The sequence below is a fragment of the Saccostrea cucullata genome, unplaced genomic scaffold, assembly GCF_032062105.1.
Source record: "Saccostrea cucullata isolate Sc308-1 unplaced genomic scaffold, CSIRO_AGI_Scuc_v1 ctg2798, whole genome shotgun sequence".
NCBI classification, from domain to species: domain Eukaryota; kingdom Metazoa; phylum Mollusca; class Bivalvia; order Ostreida; family Ostreidae; genus Saccostrea; species Saccostrea cuccullata.
In genome coordinates, this window is record NW_026935147.1 from 16,733 (window position 1) to 42,280 (window position 25,548).

At 36.1% G+C, this 25,548-nt stretch overlaps 1 protein-coding gene across 1 annotated transcript; it reads left to right on the forward strand.

Moving 5' to 3' along the window:
• The first annotated feature begins 21,481 nt into the window (after nt 1-21,481).
• On the forward strand, nt 21,482-24,718 carry LOC134242026 (uncharacterized). The gene is made up of 2 exons (XM_062724031.1): nt 21,482-22,224; nt 22,564-24,718. Exons 1-2 carry the CDS (start codon nt 21,482-21,484, stop codon nt 24,716-24,718), a joined length of 2,898 nt encoding a protein of 965 aa, XP_062580015.1.
• Nucleotides 24,719-25,548: the final 830 nt, after the last annotated feature.

Genomic DNA, 25,548 nt, shown 5'->3' on the forward strand with positions numbered 1-25,548 from the left:
TCTTTTGGTAAATTTTATTGTTGTGGCTTCTTTTAGTACTTATGTGGGACCATACCCATATGGAAGTGTTATTACACATTTTACAATATAAATTGCTTGGCTACTTAATTGAGTATGCAGGATCATACTCCCTTCTTATAAATACAAATGTGGGACCATACACATTTTATATTATGAATGGCATAGAACAGGTGGTGGCACTTGTCATATTTTGTTTTTAATTCTGTGCGGGACCATACGCATTTTACTCTATGAACAGTGCAGTTACAAATCCTGTGTTTAGCCATAATTTGAGCTAACTATTTAATGCGGGACCATAAGCATTTTACTTTGTGAACAGTTCATGTTCATTTGTCATAAGTTGCTCTTATTTCTATGCGGGACCATACGCATAATTTATCATGAACATTTTATGTATAAGTATGTTCATTTTATTATAATTTGCTCTTAATTCTATGCGGGACCATACGCATATGTCATTATGAGCATCGCACAAGTGATATATATCATTTTATCATTATTTGATCTAAATTCTATGAGAGACCATGCGCATTTTACATTAGCAACAATGCACTCACAGATCAGGGCACTTGCCCTAACTACTTTGCTCTAAATTCTATGTGGGACCTAACACATTATATAAATAGAGCAAGTTCATTTTATCATATTCTATGCAAGTTCATAATTTTATGCATTTCCATATTATTCATGCTGCTGCATATGCATATTGTCATAGTTTACATTCTTTTAAGATGAATATCATGCAGTACGGCTCCGGGAAGTGCAGGTTAATATCATATTTCTCTGTTTGCATATAAAGTTCGGGGCAATTTGTCCATGAAATTGTAATCACCAAAACCGTAGTCAATTAATTTATGTCATTCCTTTCAAGACATGCAAGTATCATACCTGTACAAAATATCAGGTCTTGTATTTTGACTGTCAATTGACTGCATTAGGTGTTGTCATTATTATACTTAATGCATACAATAATGCTGCATTGTTCAGACTTCGTATGCATAACTTGTGTATATTGCAAACATATTTATGATATTTACAGATTTTACTTCATTACATAAATTTTCTCAGGTCACCACCATGCCTCCTAAGCGGAAATTATATGGTACATCGGGGAATTCGTCGAAAACTCGTAAAAAGCGAAATGTGGGAAATACTGCTGATGTTACTGCGGTGGCTGAGACAAATGTTGAAAATGCCGAAGCAAATGTGAATACGGTACAGTCGAACGCTACCCCCTCCATAGACTATGACAAATTGGCAGCTGCCGTAATAAAACAACAGTCTGTGAACAAGCCATCCACGGTGACATCATCAATGGTATCCCAGCAGAGTCAGTCAATAGCTACAACATCAACAACTCAGCCTCAGGTATCTCTGACCGGCCAAGGAGGCAGTGCATCTTCAGCTGGAATTGGAACAATTCTCGATCAATTGTTTTTAGGTGAGCCAGCAAGGTCATCCAATCAGGTTATAGAGGTAAAAGATGGTATCCCATTAGGTGCTTCAGTGTCTTTTAAGTTGAAACAAAAAATTTGGAACAATGAATATATTGATTTAAAATCACTACTTAGCACAAAAGATGAACCTCTTTCAGTAACCATTTCTACTGGGGTCATTAACTTACATCAAGGTCAAAAAACCAAAGTCCCCATCACTCTGGGCCAGGGACTGATGCTTTCCTCATTTTTTCAGCCATCTTTATTGAGAAATTTCCCGATGAGGCCCCTTACCTTCTCAAATACTGCCATATGATCCGTGAAGTGCAGTCCTTGCACGGTGACCATGCATTTAGACTATATGATGAGCAGTTCAGAAAACTCAGAGAATCAGTTAACGTTCCATGGCAAAACCCCATTCAGGAATTGCGACTCAAAGCTGCAACTATAAAATTTCAAGGTCCAAAGCCTCAACAGAATCAACCCTTTCGTACGAGATTCTGTTTCCAATTTAACAGAGGTGAACGATGCAGTCGAAACCCTTGCCCCTATAAACACATTTGTATTCGGTGCAAATCAAACCACCCCAAATCCAAATGCCCAGATACTCAAAAATCAAGCTTCTCAAGAGCTCCCAACACCCATCAAACCAAAAAATCTGCATAGAGTCTTAGAGGGTTATGAACCACAGAAACTTAAATTTTTGATAGATGGTTTTAGACAGGGATTTAGTCTAGGATGTATACATGTAGGTCTTCCAACTCCAACAATTTCAAGGAATCATAAAAGTACAACCGATTTTCCATCTGTCATAGATGATTTTATAGATCAAGGCATACAGAAAGGTAGAATTGCTGGTCCCTTTAAATCCCCACCATTTGAATTTTTTGTTTCATCACCCCTGGGAGTGGTACCAAAATCCGAACCAGGGAAATTTAGGGTAATACACGATTTGTCATTTCCAAAACATAATTCTGTTAACAGTCAAATCCCCCAAGAGTGTGCCACTGTTCAGTATGATTCAATTGACAATGTCACAGCCCTGTTAAGACAATTTGGTAAGGATTCTCTCATGGCAAAAACAGATATTCAGGATGCATTCCGGATCGTACCTATACACCCCAAAGATTACAAACTTCTTGGGTTTTCATGGCAAGGTTGTTACTATTATGATAAATGTCTGCCCATGGGAGCTAGCAGCTCTTGTCAGATATTCGAATCCCTTAGTAAAGGTCTACAATGGGCAATGTGCACAAAATTTGAGGCTGCAGGCATGTCTCACATGCTTGATGATTTTTTCTTCATAGGTCCAAAAGATTCCAACAAATGCTTACTAGATTTGCAACAGTTTCTGTCAATATGCAATGAGGCGGGTATTCCAATTAAAAAAGAAAAAACCCATTTCCCAACAACCATTTTAACAATTTATGGCATTGAAGTAGATTCCCACGTGTTGCGGTTGCCTGAAACAAAACTTGTCAAGATACGAAATAAGTTGCAGGAAGTAAAGCATAGGAAGAAAATTACCCTTAAAGAACTACAGTCTCTGATAGGCTTATTAAACTTTGCTTGTTTAGTTGTCGTACCTGGTAGAGCTTTTCTTAGGCGCATTATAGATCTTACTTGTGGTGTGTCTAATCCTTCCCATTTTATCAGGCTAACATGTGAAACTAGGGCTGACCTGCAAATGTGGTCTCATTTTATTGAAAATTACAATGGAAAATCAGTAATTTTACCAGATTTTTTTTACATCATCAGATAAAGCATTATTATACACAGATGCTTCAGGTTCTATTGGCTTTGCAGGAGTTCTTGGTACAGAATGGCTTGCTCATGGGTGGGATGTGGTACCAGATTTAGAACATCACCAGATAGCTATTAAGGAGTTATTCCCTATTGTTATTGCTCTTGAAATTTGGGGGTCAAGCCTTGCTAATCAGAAAATATTGTTTATGTCAGATAACGAGGCCGTTGTGCATGCAGTCAACAAACAATCTTGCAAAGAAAAAACTCTTATGAAGCTTATAAGACGCCTTGTGCTAACATCTCTCTCATACAATATATTCTTTAAAGCAAAGCACATTGCGGGCAAGAAAAATGTATTAGCAGATAAACTCTCTCGATTTCAATTTCAGGAAGCCTTCAGAGTAGCTCCTCACTTGAATACACACCAGACTGCAATCCCTGTAGAACTTTTGAAAATTTGAGTACCGTTTGTCAACGGCTGCTAGCCTCTGCTTTGTCTCCATCATCGGCTCAAGCTTACAGACGTACATGGGAATTGTTAAGATCATGGAAGCCCACTGTCTCTCTTCCCGTTTCAGTTGTAGATGTGTGTAACTTTATTGGTCATTTGTTTTCGGTCAATTACTCACCAAGCAGCATAGCATCTCATATATCTGCAATTAGTTATGTCCACAAAATTTTAAATATGCATGACCCAACGCAGGCCATTACTACTAGAAAGATTTTAAAGGGTTGTCAGTCGTCTGTTCCAACAAAAGATACACGTTTACCTATCACACCGGACATTTTACAAAAAATATTAAATGCCCTAGCTCACACTGTCCCTCAGTATTCACTTCGCATCCTGCTTCGGGCTCTGTTTTTGTTAGCTTTTCATGCTTTTTTGAGATTAGGGGAAGTTGCTGTAAAATCACTACATAGCGGCAAGCATGTTTTACAGCGCGCGGATGTCACTTTTGACTATGTAGGGCCTACATTGTCAGCAGCTCAAATCATCATGCGTGAGTTCAAAACAAATAAGCAACATACCCCTTTGGTTCTTTCCGTCCAAGCTATTCAAGGTTCATCATTTTGTCCGGTGCATGCGTTACTTGAATACTTACAATATTCAAAGCACACATCTGGCCCATTATTTCAAACAATGGATGCTCTCCCAATTTCTTATGCAAAAGTAACCACCCATTTAAAATCAGCAGTAGAGTTTATAGGGCTTGATTCAAACAACTTTAAGGGTCATAGTTTCAGAATAGGCGCAGCTACCTACGCAGCCTCCTTAGGCTATTCTGAAAGCCTTATTCAAAAATTAGGTCGATGGAACTCTGACGCCTTTCGTAGGTACATACGCATCAACTCCTTCCGTTTTTAGGTAACAAGGTGACCCCTTCCCCTCTTTTTGCTATATAAGCTCCTTTCTGTAATTACACACGGTGGGTCAGCATTTGGCTGCTGCCAATAAACCTGAAGTGTTTTAATAGTTATTAGGAAGGACAGTTCAGAAGTTGTCTGCTGTCATTAGGTTTACAGTTCAGAAGTTGTCTGCTGTAAAGATAATTCTATTAATGAACAGTTTCTATTTTTATTTTATTCTCGTAGTGGTTCATCTTCTTTGCTCTTACCAATTTCCATAGGTAAAAATTTAACGTTAATTTTTCTGCAACAACAATTCTTGTCCCTAATGGGAAGATGTACTAATTTTTTAATTTTTTCATTCTGGTGAAATTTATCAGTTTTTAAGTATATATGACCTTGCTGGTTTACCAAGTGTGTGATTGACAGGTCAGAATTTGTCTGCTGTTATAAGACATTGTCCATTTGTGTATAAGACACCATAGAAATTTTGTTGACTATCATGTTGAGTGTAGTGTGAACTTAACACAGTCCACAGTAACTTGTCTTGTGTATTCAAAACATGTCAGAACTTTGACTTCTGTAATGAAATGTTGATTAATTTTTCTTGTTCTTGAATATTTGGCAGGTCAGAATATGTCTGCTGTCACCTGTTTTCAATGTCGGTATCATATGATATGCAGTTGCAATTTATGTATATTGTGTTCCCCTTTCCATATACATATGATTTTTGTTAATACTGGTAATCCTGGCCAGGCAGCCTTTGGGTGGGGGGATCCAATTCTTAATTGGATTTGTGGCCTAAGTTTTGTACCTACCCACCTTTTTTATGGGCAGGCAGTTTATTGATATTCCTATTTTTTACATATGTGTTTACAGTAGGGGGCATGTCAGGTATTTTTGGTACTCATGTGTCATGAGGCCCCCTATCTGTTGATTTGTGTAAACATCTTTTTTCATATGTAGTATTTTAGGGGGTCATGATGTGTTCATCACCACATGTATTATTAAAAGGGTTACATGTTTATGAATGACCCCCTGTTTTGTATATATGTTATTCGACATTTACAAAATAAATGACATTTATTCATTCCAACACAATTGTTCTTATTTCGCCTGCCCTGTGCAAAAAACGAGCTCAGTCTCCCTGGCTAGGTTACACAAACTAAGGAACATAAATTAGTGATTATTGTAAATAATAACTTTTATGTGACATGTGCAGTGTTTATTTAGTTTTCACTTATTTTACCCATATCCGTCTTACGGGTGTAAACGTCTTGTGGCCTAGTTTTAACCTAACCCAAAATTTTGCCTTTTAGCCAATCATAATTCAGCAATCTGCCATGCTGCATTCATTGAATTTTGATAGAAGCCACACAAATTTGGTGCAGTGAAATTTGTACCCACCTTCCACCCCTTCTACCCCCTAAGATAGCAGGTTTTGTTTTAGTGCTTACTCACTGGGCCTAAGTTTTGTACCTACCCACCTTTTTTGTGGGCAGGCAGTTTATTGATATTCCTATTTTTTACATATGTGTTTACAGTAGGGGGCATGTCAGGTATTTTTGGTACTCATGTGTCATGAGGCCCCCTATCTGTTGATTTGTGTAAATATCTTTTTCATATGTAGTATTTTAGGGGGTCATGATGTGTTCATCACCACATGTATTATTAAAAGGGTTACATGTTTATGAATGACCCCCTGTTTTGTATATATGTTATTCGTCATTTACAAAATAAATGACATTTATTCATTCTAACACAATTGTTCTTATTTCGCCTGCCCTGTGCAAAAAACGAGCTCAGTCTCCCTGGCTAGGTTACACAAACTAAGGAACATAAATCCATTGATGTAATTCAAGTGGTTATTTTTTTTTACGCCGTCCACGATCTTTTTGATAACCCCTCCGCTTCAGTTCTGATTAAAACTTTACAGGATAACAAAGCAAACTTTACAGGATAACAAAGCAAAAAAAAAAAAAAAATGGTAAACGAATTAAGTTTCTATTGTATATCCTCTGCTGATATTCCTTTTAATCATAAAAGGAAATAATAAATTCGGAATAATGCATTAATTTTCATGTATGTTTAGACTAGGCGGAATTTCCAACCAGAAGGTTCACAACGTTCTAACAGTTCCCAAGGATCCCAGAAATCTGATGACTCTGAAAGTGTAAGATTTCATTTTCATATAAAATATATCCATACTCAATAAAAATACCCAAAGACACTTTTTTTTAGCAATTTGCAGGAGTATATACATGGCAGATTAATAAAAATAATTATATAAAAATATAAAAACGAGATGCTATTATCATGAATCTGTCAGACTCAGTCCTATTTCACATGGCATACTAAAGACCTTTGCATTATAAAAGTGGATTTTGAAAATGTTATTTGTATACATGGTCACACTGAGGATATTTTTGTGCGAATCTTGTAGAGTGCCTACGTAACAATCGAACAAGTTGCCAGTGACAAAATGGTAGAGAAGAATGTTATTGATTCGTTATTGATTCGTGACTTACAAGTAAAATAAATATCAAACAACCTATAAAATTTTTGAAGTGGTTAACATCTTTTATATAATTGATATGACTCTCTAAAACAGTAACGAAATGTGTATATTATTACGGCGTAGGTTTCAGCCGCCAGGGAATTAGCTCTGGATTGCCTTACGCTAGTACACCTTTGTCCTTGGCCCTTTGGATATTCCTTGTTGGCCCGACCTTTAAAATATGACAAGGTTGAGGTTATACAGTGTTTATTGTCTCGTGTCCCGAGCGTAAGTAAGTATATTACAACATAATAAAGATCAATTAATTTACAAGATGTTATTGATTGATATTAATGTACAAAACATGAAATATTTATATTGAATTAAATGATCAAGTACTTAAATTTATACTAAAGATACAATACAGTGGTCCGCCATTAAATATTGGCGGCCATATTGAAAACTTACTTCCGCTTACATTTCCGGTGCTACAATTATTACAAAAGTTATGGCGTCTGATACAATTTAACATGTGACATCATTTTAACAAAATAACATTGAACAAAATATTGTAGAAGGGAATAGAACAGTATAATTAACTTTAATAATAATGCGACGAAGTACGATATTTATTCCCTGACTTAGTTAGCTTAACTTTTTAAAGGAATTTATACCTAATAATGTGATGACTAATAATTAATCTTTTACAATTATAAATATGTATCCTAACTATAATTGATAAATGATAATTCTAACTGTTAATATAGAATAAAACTGAATTCATAACTAAGAATGCTAAATATTTGATAAAAATATAAAATAAGTAAAAGTTTCAATACTGACCTTTAAAATATGACAAGGTTGAGGTTATACAGTGTTTATTGTCTCGTGTCCCGAGCGTAAGTAACGGGAGGGAGACGGGATAACAAACTTAAACCTTCAACCTGTCCTTTGAGAGGTCACTCAAGGGGGATAATTATATTTAATTAAAATTGTCATTAATAGATTTTAATTGATATCCCTAACGGAGCCTCACAAGGATAGCGTCCCCTATTACCTAGAGTTTGATTTAACTTGCCGAAGAGTTTCTCACTTATTCTGGCATCTATTGTTAAGAGTTAATCCAGAAGTGATAGCAATTAACTCAAATATGTATGTTCTGACAGATGAATAGATAGACAAGCAAATATTTATATTACAAATTAACTTTACCATTGATAATTGCCGATATGTGAGAAAGTATTACTTAAAATAGATTGTAACATATGTTGATCAAGAAATAAAGGGGACTTACAAATGTAAGCGTGGATGTTAATCCGAACTAATAAAACTTATTTATTTATTTAGAAGGTACACTTAATTCTAAATATTTCCTATTTTCAAAATCATAAACTTTTAAATAAAATTTGCTTATAATTTAGCTAGAAGAATAAAATAAATATTTATTATCACTGATTATATAAAATTATGACAGAATTCAAAAACATTAAAATGTGCACCGTCACACTACCCTTTAATGTTTTTGAATTCTGTCATAATTTTATATAATCAGTGATAATAAATATTTATTTTATTGATTATATAAAATTATGACAGAATTCAAAAACATTAAAATGTGCACCGTCACAATATTATTATTAATATAATTTTATATCATTCCATGCAGGAAGATGGTCCTTTGCACCCAAGCAACTCCACATGTGCCAGCATGTTACAAGTAAGTCTGATAGTGTTTTATTCAATTGTATATTTTGATTTCATGATTGACAAATAAATATTATACTGAATTGGGGTCATGGATGGAAATATGTATATAATATGAAATGTCAAGATTGACCGTCCTTCGTGAATTTTAAAACTGTAAGTGTATTTACCATTAACCAATTAATATCTATGCAGTGCAACAATAATATTGACACATCCAAGACTCTGGGAGGTGCAGAAGTCCAGGAAGAAAATAAAATATTTAGAATAATAATCACACATCCATGACTCTGGGAGGTGCAGAAGGCAAGGAAGAAAATAAAATTAAAATAGTTTTGTGTACAGTGTCACAATATTTACATGGTATTCAACTTTGACCCTGTGTGGTGCAGTGGTCCAATAATGAACCCATGTTACATCATAGTTCAAATGATGTATGCCGCTCAGTTCGCCACAAGACCCCAGTCGTATAGGCTTGAACAAAGCATCTACGAATGGGGGCGCCGCCACTTTACTAGTGGGGGTCCTGAGCGGCCTGAAACAGCCGTGACCCTTCGTCTCCAGATTTCAGTCATTACTGTGATGAATAAAACTTGCATCCATGCCTACTAATTGGCCTAAATACCCCCTGAATTGTTTTAAGAAAAGTATATTTTCTTAACTTGGATAAATGTACCCCATCCCTTTTAAATAATTTTGGCATGTTTTTTGATGCCAGGATAGTGGATTACAGAATCCCCATCATCACAAACTTTGTTAAAGAAAAATGCATTAAAACCCTTTCTAGTATTCTCCATGGCCATATTATATGCAGAATAATGCCAATTAATGCGAGCAGAATATGAGCCCATATTAAGTGCACAAGAGGAAATTGGATCTTTAATAAATTACAAGAATTAAACCTGAATTTCTTTAATTTTCTCAATGTTGTTTTCCCAATATCATCTCTTTAAATTATATACCACTGCAAGCTTGCCACCAAATTGAAATATCTAATCTTTACAAATTTAAGTCACACCGACCAGGCATATTCTTAACTTCTGCATAAGCTCTTTTTTAATTTCTGTAATTGATTACCCAAATAACTATATATATAACTTGAGGTTAATTAAAATCCTGGAATACGTTTGTAAGTTTTATAGCAATCCAATTTCCATCTTCCTAAGGATTGGATAACTTGAGATGAACTTGATATAAAACCCCAAATTCCGTACTTGCCCCAATACGAAAGAAGTGGGATTTGTAGTCCCAAGACTCGAGGATGAAGACCTGAAAGGAGCTACGGAAATAATGACAAATTAATTGAACCCCTGGGTAGTGGGTAGGTCTAATTTCTAAAACCTTTGAAGATTAGCGCAGGGCAAGTTAAAATTTCTGTATTGGCAACAACTTTATCTGAGGATTTGTACGAGAAAGTTATAATATTCAATAGAAAATGCAGCTGAAAGCAATTAATGATGTCTCATATGAATTTGTACATATGCAGGGTAGAATTTTAAGAATCTGCTTTAATATGGATCTTTTAATGGGGAACCTACTGTCAAAGCTGTGAGCTGTGCTTTTTAACCCCTGTAACAACTTTTAACCATGAACTCTTCTGTTAGGTCTCTATGACCTTGAAGTTTGCAATTATAAGAAACAGAAGCTAAGTTAGGACGAACTGTCGAAAACCCCAGGCTTTTGATTAACCAGTGTGTAACAAATCTAATAATCAAATAACAAGGGGGGCAAATACTATTTAATCCTTGTTGCAAGCAGCAGCTCAAGTATGCTCTTACGCCTAATTAATAAGCCTTGCTGTTTTCAGTAAATGCTGCCCTTAACAACTTGTTTAATTTATGCTAGATATAAGGTTCTGCAATTCGATTAGTACACTACTGGTTGCGGTGATGTATGTGGTGCAACCTGCAAGAAACGGTGCCACAGCTGCTGAGGAGAAATTGAATCGGCAACAATGTTATTAATTAGTACGCACGTGAATTGCACGAAAAAATATATTGTTTGAAATGCAGTTTAACACAGATGAACGAATTAATTTCATAACTCTATTAGATTTGAGGACTGTTTATTCAAAACCGTAACCATTGCCCCATTATCTATATAAAACTGTATTTTCCTATTTGCAAGCTGACTACCACTTAAACCGACAGCCAAAACTACTGGGATAAGGTTTAATATTGTCATGTCATGCAATATATCTGAATTACTGTAGTCACCCATTCACGTGGCTAAGGGACTGTTTATTCAAAACCGTAACCATTGCCCCATTATCTATATAAAACTGTATTTTCCTATTTGCAAGCTGACTACCACTTAAACCGACAGCCAAAACTACTGGGATAAGGTTTAATATTGTCATGTCATGCAATATATCTGAATTACTGTAGTCACCCATTCACGTGGCTAAGGGAAATAGCACCACTGCCCTCAAAAGTATGCTCCACAACCCAGATGTGCAAAAACGGCACTATCTGTATACAGATCTAAAATAATTAAATTCAATTGACGACCAATCACTTTCTTGGAAATAAACTTGACCATTAAATTGTGCTAGGAAACTTACGCATATATCTTAAATTGCTTCGTTTCATTGTTTAACATAATATGATGGTGAGGCTTAGACACCCCCGGGTTGAATCATACAAGCTCCTAACAAATTTGTAAGAAAAATTGAGCTTCCGTAACAATGACTATAACTGCCGTAGAACTAATAATTAATGTTCCTACGGAATGGACGTCAATTTGATACATTTTCCAAGAGGTATTCTGATCAGCATTTGCATTTTTCAATTTCTCAGCCTGCAAGACAGCGAGTGTGATAAACCGTTTTGTCATCAGTTAAGGGGAACCCCCAGTTGAATACAAACCCCTTGTAACGTTTGCATTAATTTAAAAATGACTCCCTTTCCTCCCCTGCAAGTATGAAATCATCTAAGTAATATATATATATATATATACCCTCAACTTTGAATCCTAAAAGGTCAAAATCCCCAGGGAACGTATGTAGAAGCCTAAATGCTGATTTAATATCCACTTTTACAAAAATATGCACCTTCACCAACCTTTTTATGACTAACAAAGGATGTATTATGACTGTGGACTTACTATGGTTTATACAGTGATTTTCACTGCTGTCTGCAGGATATGAAAGGTGCGTTATCAATCGCCATCCCGAGCTATCTTTCTTTGGCACCACTCCCACTGGAGACACTCTGAGGTAACATTTGAGAAACACCCCCCCCCTCTTAATTCAACTTCTTTGTTATTATTATTTCATCATTATTATTATCCCTGTATTGATAAGCTGAAATTAAATGGTTACTTATTATTTATTTATTTATTTATTTTTTATATGTAACATTGGACTTGAGTTATAAAGTCTGAACCCCTGAGCAAAACCATGCACTCAACAATTTGTTGCTACAGGTTTGTTTAGATAACGATCAGCTTCGGATCAAGGTCACTCTTTATATAGGAATTCTAATTGGTATGTTTCCTACAGCCAAAATATTTTTAGCCATTCTCCTTGTATTTTTGGGTGTGGGACTGAAGTTTTTTGTTAGTAGTTTGGTGGAGCTTGATGTCTTGTATATGGATTTCTACATTGTAAACTCAAATTATTGTGGTTGCATGGGCTGGGTTCGAAAGGAGTATAGGTGCGTTCGAATGAGCTACTCACTGGTATGTTATTTAGCTGGGCTCTTAATTTGACAATTGCATTGTATGACTGGGTGCATAGTGCGCATGTACTAACACAGATTTGACTGCAGGACCCCTTAAAATTGAAATCAATGCACCTTTTTGTTTGAGAGCGCGCGTTAAGTCTTGAGAAATTCCAGCCAATAATAACTAGGATTTATGTATAACAACCACAGTTCTAAATCAACTAAGGCCCAAGAACTATAGGGGGGATCTATATTTTTCCGAAGATGATACTGCGTGTCATATTCAAACCCCAAGCGAACTGTATGGACAAACATAGGATATCTATTACTTTATGTGGATGGGCAGATATGTAAATAGATGCAAACATGAGCATGATATCCGTCCATTTTTCAATTGGAAATATTTTTTGAGACATTTTCCTTTGTTGCAATTTCCTCTGTGCACTTAGGGTTAGTTTTTTAATCACCCCCCCCCCTCCCCCCTGTTTGAGTGGAAGCAGAGACTGTAATTCTACAAGCTGGAAACCTGTAGACACCAGTTTGAAAGTTGGTGTTATCATAAGTGATATAAAGTAACAGTTTACTGTTTGTAAGAAATAGTAATATGCTTACCTGTATTGTTCTTATTAATTTATGCATTTTTATTTAAGTTAAATAAATAGTCATCAGTTACAAAGAAATGAAGCTGAGCAGAGTCAAATAATCATAGATTCGCATGAAATAGAGTTATCAAATTATTATCAATTAGGCCTACATGATATAATTCGATTACTTTAAATTTTTTACACTTAGGACAAAGATGGTGGCTAGCACATGGTGATGCAAATGGCCATATTGAAATGCATCTGACCTGATCTAAAACCTTTGTTATCGAATTGATACGTAAACAATACGAATTCATAAAAATAGTAATAGCAATTAAACTTTTAAGGCAAGAATCTATTTCTAAAATCTACATTTAGCCATTGTTTTCTCAAATTTGATTAATACCAACCTTGCAACTAGCGTGTAATCGGCAAAGAGAGAGTTTGCAGCACGAGCATCCTTCTTTATATAATTGAAAGTTAGATAACTCGTGCCGAAACAAGGAGAGATAACTGCGACAAAAAATATTGCGCTGCCAAGATAAAAGCATCTTATTCGCATATGGGCGAGATAGATGCAATATTGTGTAAGTGACTTGTACCAGAGGACCAATGAGAGAAAAGCTTGTTGACAGTTAGCACCGCCCACTTCATCCTGGTCCGGAGTCTGTAAAAATGCCTTTCTCCATCTGAACAATTGTATTTTGGTAGCTTATTTGTCGATCAAAAAAATTCGGAATAATTGATTATTATTGGGTACGTGTGATGATGTTGCAAGCAGAGGGCTTGTTTTTTATACCCCCGCTTGAAAAGCGCGAGGATATATAGTAATCGTTAATTCCGTCCGTCCGTCCATCTGTTACGCTTTGGGGTACCCACACCATCTCTTATCCGCAACTCCTCTCATACCACTGAATGAAATTTGATGAAACTTTGATAGAATCTTTATTACAAATTGCCATTTTGCACCTCCTATTTTACTTTTTGATCTGAAATATTTTTGGGGTTTTCCGGCCACAGCAAACATGGACTTTGCCATTATAACCATATGGAGGCTGGCGGTATCATTTAGTGAGCTCATCGCTTACAGTACCTCTAGTTTTGTCAGGAACAGAGGTAGCGATCGTAAACTATTTTATTTCAGGCTGTTATTCCTTTTGAAAATCGATCTTATTTGTTTAATATTAATTTTTTTTGGGGGGGGCTTCAATGTAAAAGATCGCCGATTTGAACTTCTTCATTTATAGCGATCAATACACAAAAACAGTGAAATGATTTCTGACATTTTAATGAAAGCTTAAATGGCACTGCAAGTAAAAAAAAACGGGGGACCTTTATTGTGAAATTTCTATTTGAAGACAAGAATAAGAATTAAGACAATTAGAGATGGAACGTAACAGGATACGCTTAGTAAAAATACGGAGCGAATATCGACAAATTAACGTAAAGTATTCCTGAAATTGAAAATGTTAAATAAACTCATTTATCAGCTATTGCGAAGGTTTTGAAATTAGCATAATTTATTCAGATGGAATGGTGACTTCAGGTATTGAATAGAAGAATAGCCACTTGCAAGCTTGATAAAAAAATATTGTAGTTTTTTTTATTGAAACAAGATCATACTCTTTAACTGACACATCATCATTCGAATATTCTGTTTTTGTACCATAGGACTGATGGTAAATTAAGGTAAGTCACTCCTCAGCTTTTTAGAAAAGTTCACGCAGAAGCTTTTACTTCAAAACTACTTATCAAAATTCAATTTTTATAACATATTTATATTCAACAATGTAAATTTTTTAACATTCAATGAAAAAACTGCTCAAAAATCAACAAAGAAGCAAGATTTATGAGGGACTATTTATTTTGGTGGAAGGATATTTAGCAGAAAATTCTGCAAATCTGCACATTTATAAAATTTAATGTAATGGAAATTTAGCCTCACATACTTTTACTTGGAGAATATTTTCGGTTTTTATATTGCTAAAAATATTTAATATAGGTCTTAATTTATATTTTTAGACTAAGTTTTACACCTTCCCTCAACAAACTTTTCCAAAAAATGAAAATATATGAAAGAAGTCAAGGTCAAATTTACACCATTTTTAGCCTGAAAATCACATATTTTGACAAATATTTCAAAATTAACATCACTGACCCCACATTTTTCTTTCATTATTTTAAACTACTCGATACTAGTGACTGATCAGCACTCAAGTCGTAAAAAGTTTGATATAAGAAAATTTTTTATTGCCTTTTAAGTTTTTTAATACCCCAAATATGTTATTTTTTAGTGCAAAAAGGTCAAACAATAATTTACGCGCATTAATTTGCAAGATTTATTTAATGTTAAATATTATTCAAACTATTTTACGTAAAATAAGATTATATTTATTGCCATGCTTACATCTAATCAAATATAATAAGGGTTAAAGTAATTAACCAAAGAGATGAAATTTAAGTGCAAAAAGGTCAACTTAAATGTACCGTAGATCAGTAGGATGCACACTGACCCCCTATTTTCTTTGTGATTTTGAGTTACACTTTATGAGTACTTATCCAAAATATACTTCTCAAAAAATCCTTGATATAACAAATTTCAGGAGTGACTTACCTTAAGATTTTACTTTGATGTTGCTGATGTACCTTGACTGATGACCCTTGTGGAGAAGGAATTGCATTGTGTTGCTATATATTGTTTTACGGTAATGTGTAAAAAGGAATAACTCGTCCTATCAAATGTTATCCAGAAGCTTATATATATATATATATATATATATATATATATATATATATATATATATATATATATATATATATATATATATATATATATATATATATATATATATATATATATATGTGTGTGACGTCATAGGCAGTTTACGCTTTATAAGAAGCGTTAATTGTTCCAACCCAGTTTATATCGTATAAAATGGGTAGCTATTATATTCATTGCTTATAATTTAATTTTCATTTATTTGATGTAAGAAAAAAAGATCATAATTGTTCTTACAAAATGACTTCATTTGTACAAAATTTGAATGTAACGTCAGGCGGATTGATACGTTTTTGACGCAAGTCATTGTGACGTAGGCAACCCATTTATACGAAATAAAGTAAATTTTTTATCCAATCAAATACAGCGTTACAGCCAGAATTAAATTATTTAAATTTCACTCAGTATTAGAATAGGAGTTGCGGATATATAAGAGATAAAGCGTAACAGACGGACGGACGGAAATACCGATTACTATACACCCTCCCACTTTTCAAGCGTGTGGTATAATAATGTTTCGTTGAGTAATTTAAATTCTCTAAATTGTTACATAAGTAAGGAAGTCGAAAGTAAAAAAAAAAATAATAAAGCCATCACAGCACCCATAGCATTCAGATGTTAGTTTGATATCATTTTCTAAAAACCTTCAAAATAAAAAAAAATAGATATGACAGATTCTGTTGTGTCTTGCATGTCGAATCTGGTATATAATATATAGATTTAAGTATGGGATTTCCATCTTGCTGTGACGTCATAGGTTTTTGCAGAAACTGTTATTAATTCAGATTTATTCCCAATAAATCAGTTTGTTTTGGAAGAATGCTTTTCTATAGGTGCAATGAAAAATCTTCAAAAAATGTTTCCAAGGGCAATAACTCTTCCTCCTGTATCTTCATTTTGGCATTTTCCTTATTGAACTTCTAATGTAATTTATTTTTCCTGATATTCACACTTCAAAAATAGCTGATAAGTAGCAGATATTTAGGAACTTTCAACATCGGAATTATACATTTGAAAAATGTCTTAAATACAATTTTTATAATTCTGTTTACAAAAAAACATATTTTCTTCTCCTTAGATCAGATTGAATTTCGTAGTAAATATTCTCTTAGAAACAGGACATCCTCATTATTAATGCCTTTAGACATAAATGAAATTCTTTGGTAAAGCATATTTTAATGTCTGCACATCACATTACACGCGACATGTAATATCTACAGCAAAACTCGGTTATAACAAAGTCACTGGGACCTGTAAAATTACTTTGTTATATCCATAATTCGTTATAATCGTTTAAGAAAGTCATTAAATTTATATAGCTGGGGATCCAAGATGACTTCGCTATATCCATGCATACATTCGCTATATCCGTGTTCGTACTAAACTAGTTTAGCTGTATTAATTCTTTCTATCCAATTTCAAATACATATTTATATTTAATAAAACATATTGAAAGTGTTGAATTTTATTTTGTCACAGAAAAACAAAACCTTGTCAAACTGGTGTAAATTGGGAGTGGTGTTTCTTATTATTATTGGTATGTCTGTTTTGATCGCTCTAGCTTCTGTAACCAACAGAGAAACAAGGCAGATCACAACCATAACAGGTGATATGCCACAGAAATCTACCTTTGAACAAGAAAAACAAGGTACTTAAATTGTATGTACAATATTTCAACCTGTTTCGCCATCTTTTGACCCTATTTGAAACGACGTGTAATCATTTTTCCTAGCTCTTTTTTCCCATATAAAAAAGCATTTTAATTGTTACTATTTTAAAATTGTTATTTTTTTTCCTATTAGACTGCTGTAAGAAAAATACTGGAAATGTTGAAAGCCAAATTCTTAAAAACGACAGGTATCTGGTTAAAATGTATTTTCAATCTAATATAATACATATCAAGAGCTTTCAATGTAAATTAAAAATGTCTATTTATAAAACAAAGAATCCTTTGGATTAATGTAGCTATATTGCACAGTATGATATTATTCAGCAAATATTAAAATTTGAGCAAAATTTCTATTGTACATTGTTTTGTTTGTGTAATTTGCCCAGAAGTTCGAAAATTAAGCATCTTGCCATGAAACGTATAGTAAAGCTACCTATGTTTTTGAGATGGTTCCAAAAATACCCAGATGCTTAGCTTTGCATGAACCCTGAACTCAGTTTAATTTTTTTATATAACTTTTGAAATACATTGTTCATATAACTCGAATTCCTTGCGATAGGATGGTAGGAATTCTATCGTCATGAAAATTACACGCCCATTATAAAAATTTTGAATATATGATTCCAAGAAAAGCACGCAAATCTTCCAATCATATTCAAAATTGATTAATATAAATATTAAGCAAAAAGTACATTTAAAGATATTGCTGTTTATAAACTTTTTTTGCAAAATTATAACTATTTCTCTCTCAGGTTAAGCTTGAAAGGGGTTTAAAACCAATTTATACATATATAGCAGCAAAACATATTTTAAGTCTATTTCTTACAACATAACAGGCACAAAATATGCCAAAGTACATATATATAAAATGTCAGGGGAAAAAAGCATCAACGAGTGTTGATGATAAAAATTTTGCGAACTAATTTAATAACTTCCATAAAACAATTAATATCAGGTTTCAGTATTCATTACTGTTTAAAGTTGTCCTCTCCGAATTAAGGCATATATGCCACAGTTTTGCCCATGCGCGAATCACGTGGTCTAGGCAGCCACGTGTCATGCTCCGTTGCATTCTGTTCACAAATTAAAAGAAATACATAACTGCAAGTCAGTAGGATTGGTGGATAAGGATATTCTTTCCCAGAAAGAACTTTATGATAACCATAAATCGAGTCCTTTGTCTCAGAAACGTCGTTAGAAAAGACGCCTTCGTTTAAGCAGTTCTGATATGATTAAAATCTAAAGAAAATGATATTTTAAGGATTTGAATTTAAAAATTAAACTCAAACCATATTGGGGTAAAGTATCTTATAGAATTTAACTTTGCCATCTAGGAGAACAGGAACCAGCTGCTAAAATTGATCTTCAACCATAAAGAGGTGCAGGATCCATTCAATATTGTGTTGAGAGAGCCTTTTCAATGTTTTTGTTAAATGTATTCAGTAGATGTTCCTGCAACCCCCTCCACCACCCTTGGCCAATGAATTGATAAAACATTGACCTGAAGATACTTCTATTTAAATATCACTGATCGCGGCTAATCTGTTCTTGAAAAGATTTAAAATATATTTCCTATATATTCCTATAATAAACTTTGTCCCTGTTGTTGCCCTTCCCTATCCAAGGGGTCATGTCTGAAACAAACTTAAATCCACACAACCTGAGGATACTTCTATTATAGATGTGTATTACTAACCATGGCTTTTGTTGTTCTCGAGAAGATATTTTAAAGGTCAAGTACGGAGATTTTTGTAAAATTGGAATAATATACGCATAATTGTCTACCGGTCTCATATGATTTAAATTCCCATAGCTGTTAAATTGAAAACCGCCTGGCATGACTTCTGCTGCGCGATTAAAAATTACCTGGGCTATCAATATTTTTTTGGTGACGCGAGTTATCGCCCATAACGAATTACGTCATCAGAGACAACTTTTGACTGCAGTGACTGAGCGAGAGAAGGACAGATCAGGAGTTTACTGGTTGTTTACAAGTGCTTTTTAAAAATTCTTTCTAGGGTTATGGTGTAGTGCACATCTTTGAACTGAGTAGTATAAGCAGCCTAGATAGGCGGGTCAACTGAGTGCACTTTTTGGGTTGGGGGGATAGGTGGGTCAAGGGAGTGCAGCCCCTGGGGGATAGGGGGTTCAACGGAGTGCAGCCCCTGGGAGGGATAGGTGGGTCAAGAGAGTGCAGCCCCTGTGGGGGATAGCCGGGTCAATTCAGTACATATGTTGCATCATCTTTTTAGATCTATTGCATCATCTTTTTGATACCTGTTGCATCATCTTTTTATATCTGTTGCATCATCTTTTTTATACCTGTTGCATCATCTTATTATACCTGTTGCATCATCTTTCAAACTGGATTTATTGAAAACAATAATAAATAACACAGATTTTGATTTTTTTTTCAATTTTTATTTTACAATGAAAAAATACATACATCCAATTACATTTTCTTTTTCTTCTGTCCCTTATCAGTCATCAGGGGTAGTTTCCTCTTGCTTTACCTCTCCTTTTTCTTGAGATTGTTTTTCTTCAGGCGATAAAGGGATGCGACAATATACATACACTTTATAAATAGGCCTATCTGTAAAAATTCCGATAAGCTTCTTTTCTTCTCGAAACCTCTTTTCTATCAATTGATGAAAACACAATCCAAGTTGAATTTTCCAGGAACTCTTCTCCCCACAATAAGGCCCACTCATGATCTCCAATTGGTATTTTTGTTAACCGTAATATCCATTTTTTCTCTCCTTCAGACAGTATTTTTCTTCTCTGGTGTCAAGATTTTTTTCATAATCTTCAGGATCCAATTCCACTCTTTTTACCAACCAAAATTTTTTGTACTTTAAATTCGGTGGCCATTTTAAATAATTTCTGTTGCGTTCATAAAAATTCTGGATGGCTTCTTCTTTAGTTTTCATCCATTTTCCAAAATGTTCTCCGTTAATAGACCAACAATACTCCGTTTCCTCTGTCATATTTTTTGTCTGCTCCATTTTTTTACCTGTGTCCAATTCCAAGTACTCACACAGACTGATCGTCCATGTCCAGCTCCGCTTTATATACCTTTACTGTTGCATCATCTTTTTTATACTTGTTGCATCATCTTTTGATATCTGTTGCATCATCTTTTTTATACCTGTTGCATCATCTTTTTATAGCTGTTGCATCATCTTTATATATCTGTTGCATCATCTTTATATATCTATTGCATCATCTTTTTTATACCTGTTGCATCATCTGTAAGGGGGGCCGTGTGCAAAAAATACCATAGACTTACCTATGCATCGTGACGTCATCCACTGTATAAATACAGGTTTTCTCCGACTTTCGGCTCATTCTACAGTCAGAGCCGGCTTCTATTGGGGTCATGGATTCTACTAGAGAAAAACAGGTACAGGCTCAACGAATATTTGAAACGAAAAAGTACCGAGAGAGAAATAGATTTACCACCTAAACCCATTTCTGAGTATTATCATATGAGACTAGCTCAAGAAAGGACCTCTTCAAAATTTAAAGCGCATGAAAATAGATATGTCGTTCATTTCGATGAATTTCCAGAAGAAGAAGAAAACACAGGATTCGTTCGGCGATTATTCAGAAACATGTTACAAGACTTCAAATCTGAAATGCAATGTAATCCTAACGATTACCTCCGCCTGAACCTTCATCACGATTCTCTGGAATCAGACATTTCGTACGAGTTTACCCAATGTAAAGATTTAAACGAAGACGTCATTTTTAAAAAAATACAAGACGTGCAACAATCCAAAAAGGAGTTCAAACTGGGCGACGGCTCCACTGAATTCGATCTGTTACACATCAAGTATCCTGAAGGAAGTGGTGGAGACAGAACCAAACATTTACAAGTGAATAAGGAGACTTTTAAGAACAATAAAAGAGCCATCGTTCGGATCGTCAATCCCTGGGATAAATTTGTTTAGCTAGAGCCATCGTCGTCACTCGATTACACAGTCAAAAACCCGAACATCCAGACCCCGAATGGGAAAAACAATGGCTTCGTATGCGGAAAGGAGATGTAAGAGCCAATGACCAGAAGAACCAAGCCATAGCCCTCATGGAACAGGCCGAGTGTGATATCACTCAAGCTTGTGGATATGCAGAGTGGACGAAATTACAACAGGTATTAGCTCCTCAGTATCGACTGAAAATATTTCAGTTCAAGTCTACTTCGACTAAACTCACCTTAGAGCGCATCTTCAAAGGCTGGGGAGACGGAACTTGTTTGAACATTTTGTTAGACGACCATCATTACGATGCCATCATATCCATGCCGGGAGTAACGGGGAACCAATATTACTGTGATCATTGCGACGTGGGGTACATGAATGTCACAGAACATCGCTCCAAATGCCCTCATCGCTGTACCTTTTGTTTAGGACATCACCCTAATTGTCCCGATGAAGGGATCAAGATTAAATGCCAGGAATGCCATGGAATGTTTAAGAACAGGACCTGCTACGAAAATCATTTAAAACCCCATAGTAAGAAGACCACCACTACTGTCTGCAATTTAATGGAACAATGCGAGAAGTGTCAGTCTTGGATACCTAAGAAATTATTCCCTCATCACAAGTGCGGAGGACAGAAACAGTGTAAGATCTGTAAGAAAATCGTCGATACCGATCATCAGTGCTACGTACAACAGAAGCTTCAGAAGAAGAAGAAGGGGAAAGGGACCTTAGAGTTTTACATCTATTTCGATTTCGAATGCACTCAGGAAACCGGCATTCACATCCCTAATCTGTGTGTGGCACACCGCGTCTGTCAACATTGCAGTCACTTACCCATAGACCAACCCTGTCCTCATTGTCAACACATGGGACCCCGTCAGCACCTATTTCAAGGACCAGACACCTTAAAGAAGTTCATGGACTGGTTATTACAACCCACTACAGGTACTAAGAATTCCACTTTAGTACACGACGAGGCCATTATCATCGCCCATAACTTCAAAGGCTACGACGGACAGTTCATTTTGAATCACCTGGTGCATTCCTCTTGCCTGAAACCTAACGTCATCATGACCGGCAGTAAGATCTTATACATGGAAATATGCGGACTGAAATTCATCGACTCGTATAGTTTCTTACCGTTTGCATTAGCCAAGATGCCCTCCGCTTTCGGATTCGACGAATTGAAGAAAGGCTATTTCCCCCACTTTTTCAATACGGAACAGAACCAGAATTACGTAGGACCTTATCCACCGGCAGCTTTCTACAAACCGGACGAAATGTCTACCAGTGGACGAAAAGCTTTTTTTGAATGGTACGACCAACAGAGGGGGAAAGTGTTTGATTTCCTGAAAGAGTTTGTAGGGTATTGTGTCTCGGACGTCGACATTTTACGCCGATGCTGTGCAAAGTTTAGAGCCACCCTCAAGAGTTTGGTCAATGTGGACCCTTTCCAGGAATCCATCACTTTTGCCAGTGCTGCTAATTTAGCCTACCGTCGACAATTCATGCCTGAAGACACCATTGCCATCATTCCGAACCTCGGGTATCAACCGGCACGACAATATTCTGCTAAAGCCTTTCGGTGGCTCACCTGGATGAGTCAACAGACTGGATGTCACATACAACATGCCAGAAACGGAGGCGAAGTCCAGATCGGAAATTATACCGTCGACGGATACCAGGAAGCGACTCGCACCGTCTACGAATTTTACGGGTGCTATTGGCACGGATGCCCCACCTGCTATCCCAGTTTACAAACCGAAACTCATCCTCATCGGACCCAATTTACTTACCAGCAATTACACGAAGAAACCCTCAGAAGGACTGGCGATTTAGAAGACATGGGGTATACCGTTCGTGATATCTGCGAGCACGATTTCGATCAGCAAGTGCAAAAAGATGAGAGTTTACAGCAATTTGTAGGAAACCTGGACATTCCGGATCCTTTGAAACCTCGAGAAACCCTGTACGGAGGTCGGACCAATGCTACCCGATTATATTGTGAGGAAGGGGACATGAGATACGTGGACGTCTGTTCCCTATACCCTTACGTGTTGAAACACAGACCATTTCCCGTAGGGCATCCCGAGATCATCACAGACGAGTTCCAGGACGTGAGAAATTATTTCGGTCTCATTCACTGTCGGGTCTTACCTCCCCGAGACCTCTATCACCCCGTATTACCTTATCGGACGGGAGGCAAGTTATTATTTCCCTTATGTCGCACGTGTGCCGAACGACAGGACTCTACGTCTCAAGATCGATGTCCACACACCGACCAGGAACGTAGTCTCACAGGTACTTGGGTGACGACCGAATTACATAAAGCCCTAGACATGGGATATACCTTAGATCGAATCTACGAAGTATGGCATTTTAAAGAAAGCAGTCAGGATTTATTCAGATCTTACATCGATACCTTCCTCAAGATCAAACAGGAAGCGTCCGGATTTCCCCCCGACTGTAAGACCTCAGAACAAGAACAAGATTACATATATCAAGTCTTCGACAAAACAGGCATCCGAATGGACATTCTCAGTATCGAGAAGAATCCAGTGAGAAGAACCATTGCTAAACTCTTTTTAAATTGTCTGTGGGGAAAATTTGCTCAACGGTTGTTATTACCCAAAACCAGATACTTGGACGAAGAAGAGGAATTACAGCAACTCTTACAAGATTCGACTCTCGACATCAAGGGCGTGCAACTCTTAGTCAATAAAGAGAACCCCAATGAAGACAAGATGCTAGTGAATTATCAAGACAAACAGGAATTCGTCGAAGAATGTCCCTTTGGAAACGTGGTCCTGGCTTGTTTTACTACCGCGCATGCCCGCTTACACTTCTACGAGACTTTACAACCTTTAGGAGATCGGGTCCTTTATTTCGATACGGACAGTATCATTTACCAACATCGGGAAGGAGCCTTTAATCCTACCTTGGGTCATAGTTTAGGAGAATGGACCGACGAATTAGACGGGGATCACATCACCAAATTCATGTCGGCAGGTCCTAAAAATTATGGTTTTCGGACGGACAAAGGAACCGAGACCCTTAAATGCAAAGGAATCACTCTCAACCATCGTACCTCCCAGATCGTGTGCCCAGAGACTTTAGAAAAAATGCTCAAAGGAGAAATAGAGGAAGTCACAGTCCCTTATCCCGACAAAATCCAGAGGACTCGTGATCATGAGCTCGTGAACAAACCATTAGAGAAAAAGTATAGAATTGTATATGATAAGAGACAATTGTTACCTTCTTATAACACTTTACCTTATGGTTATTGATATGTTGATATGTTTGTTTTTTTTTTAATTACAAAAAAAAAATTGAATTGTTTTTATGTGTTGTTGTTTTTCTTCTTCCCTATAAAAAGGGGAGCAATACAAATCAAAAGTTCAGTGATGACTGAGAAGTTGCTTGATCAACCCATGCGTTATCCCCAGTATGCTCGGCTCTCAAAGAGAGAAGCTACTTTTGAGCAGGGATGGCCAGAACCTCTCTTAGGAAAAATACCAGACCTAGCTCGAGCCGGGTTTTACTACAAGGGAGTGAAAGATAGCGCTACTTGTTTTCATTGTGGAATGATTTTTAGTAATTGGGATCCCGAGGACGATCCTTGTGTAGAACATGCTTATTGGAACCCCAATTGTCCTTACATCAATCTGTATAAGGGACGAGGGTGGGTAATGAATGTGTTTATTGCGGGTTTAGATCAGCAGGGATATAAACCTTTACCTGAGATTAAACCTCTACTGAACCCACAACCAGACGTCCAGGCTCGAGGAAAATGTCACATTTGTTTAGACGAGGAATTACAAATCGTTTTTCTACCTTGCGGACACGTGTGCTGCTGTGCTTTGTGTGCTCCTTCCTTTCAGTTTTGCCCCATCTGTCGAGGCGAGATTCAACAGTCCAAACGCCTATTTCTGTGTTAACTATAAATAAGACCCTGAACCCAACTTTTCCTTCATTGATCAACATGTATTCCGAGGAGACACCCCTCCCTTCTTTTCAATTGAAACACGAATTTACCATGGTGGTTGCTGGACCCTCGAAATCGGGCAAAACAGAATTCGTCAAGACATTAGTGAACAATCTAGACTGGATCACCCCC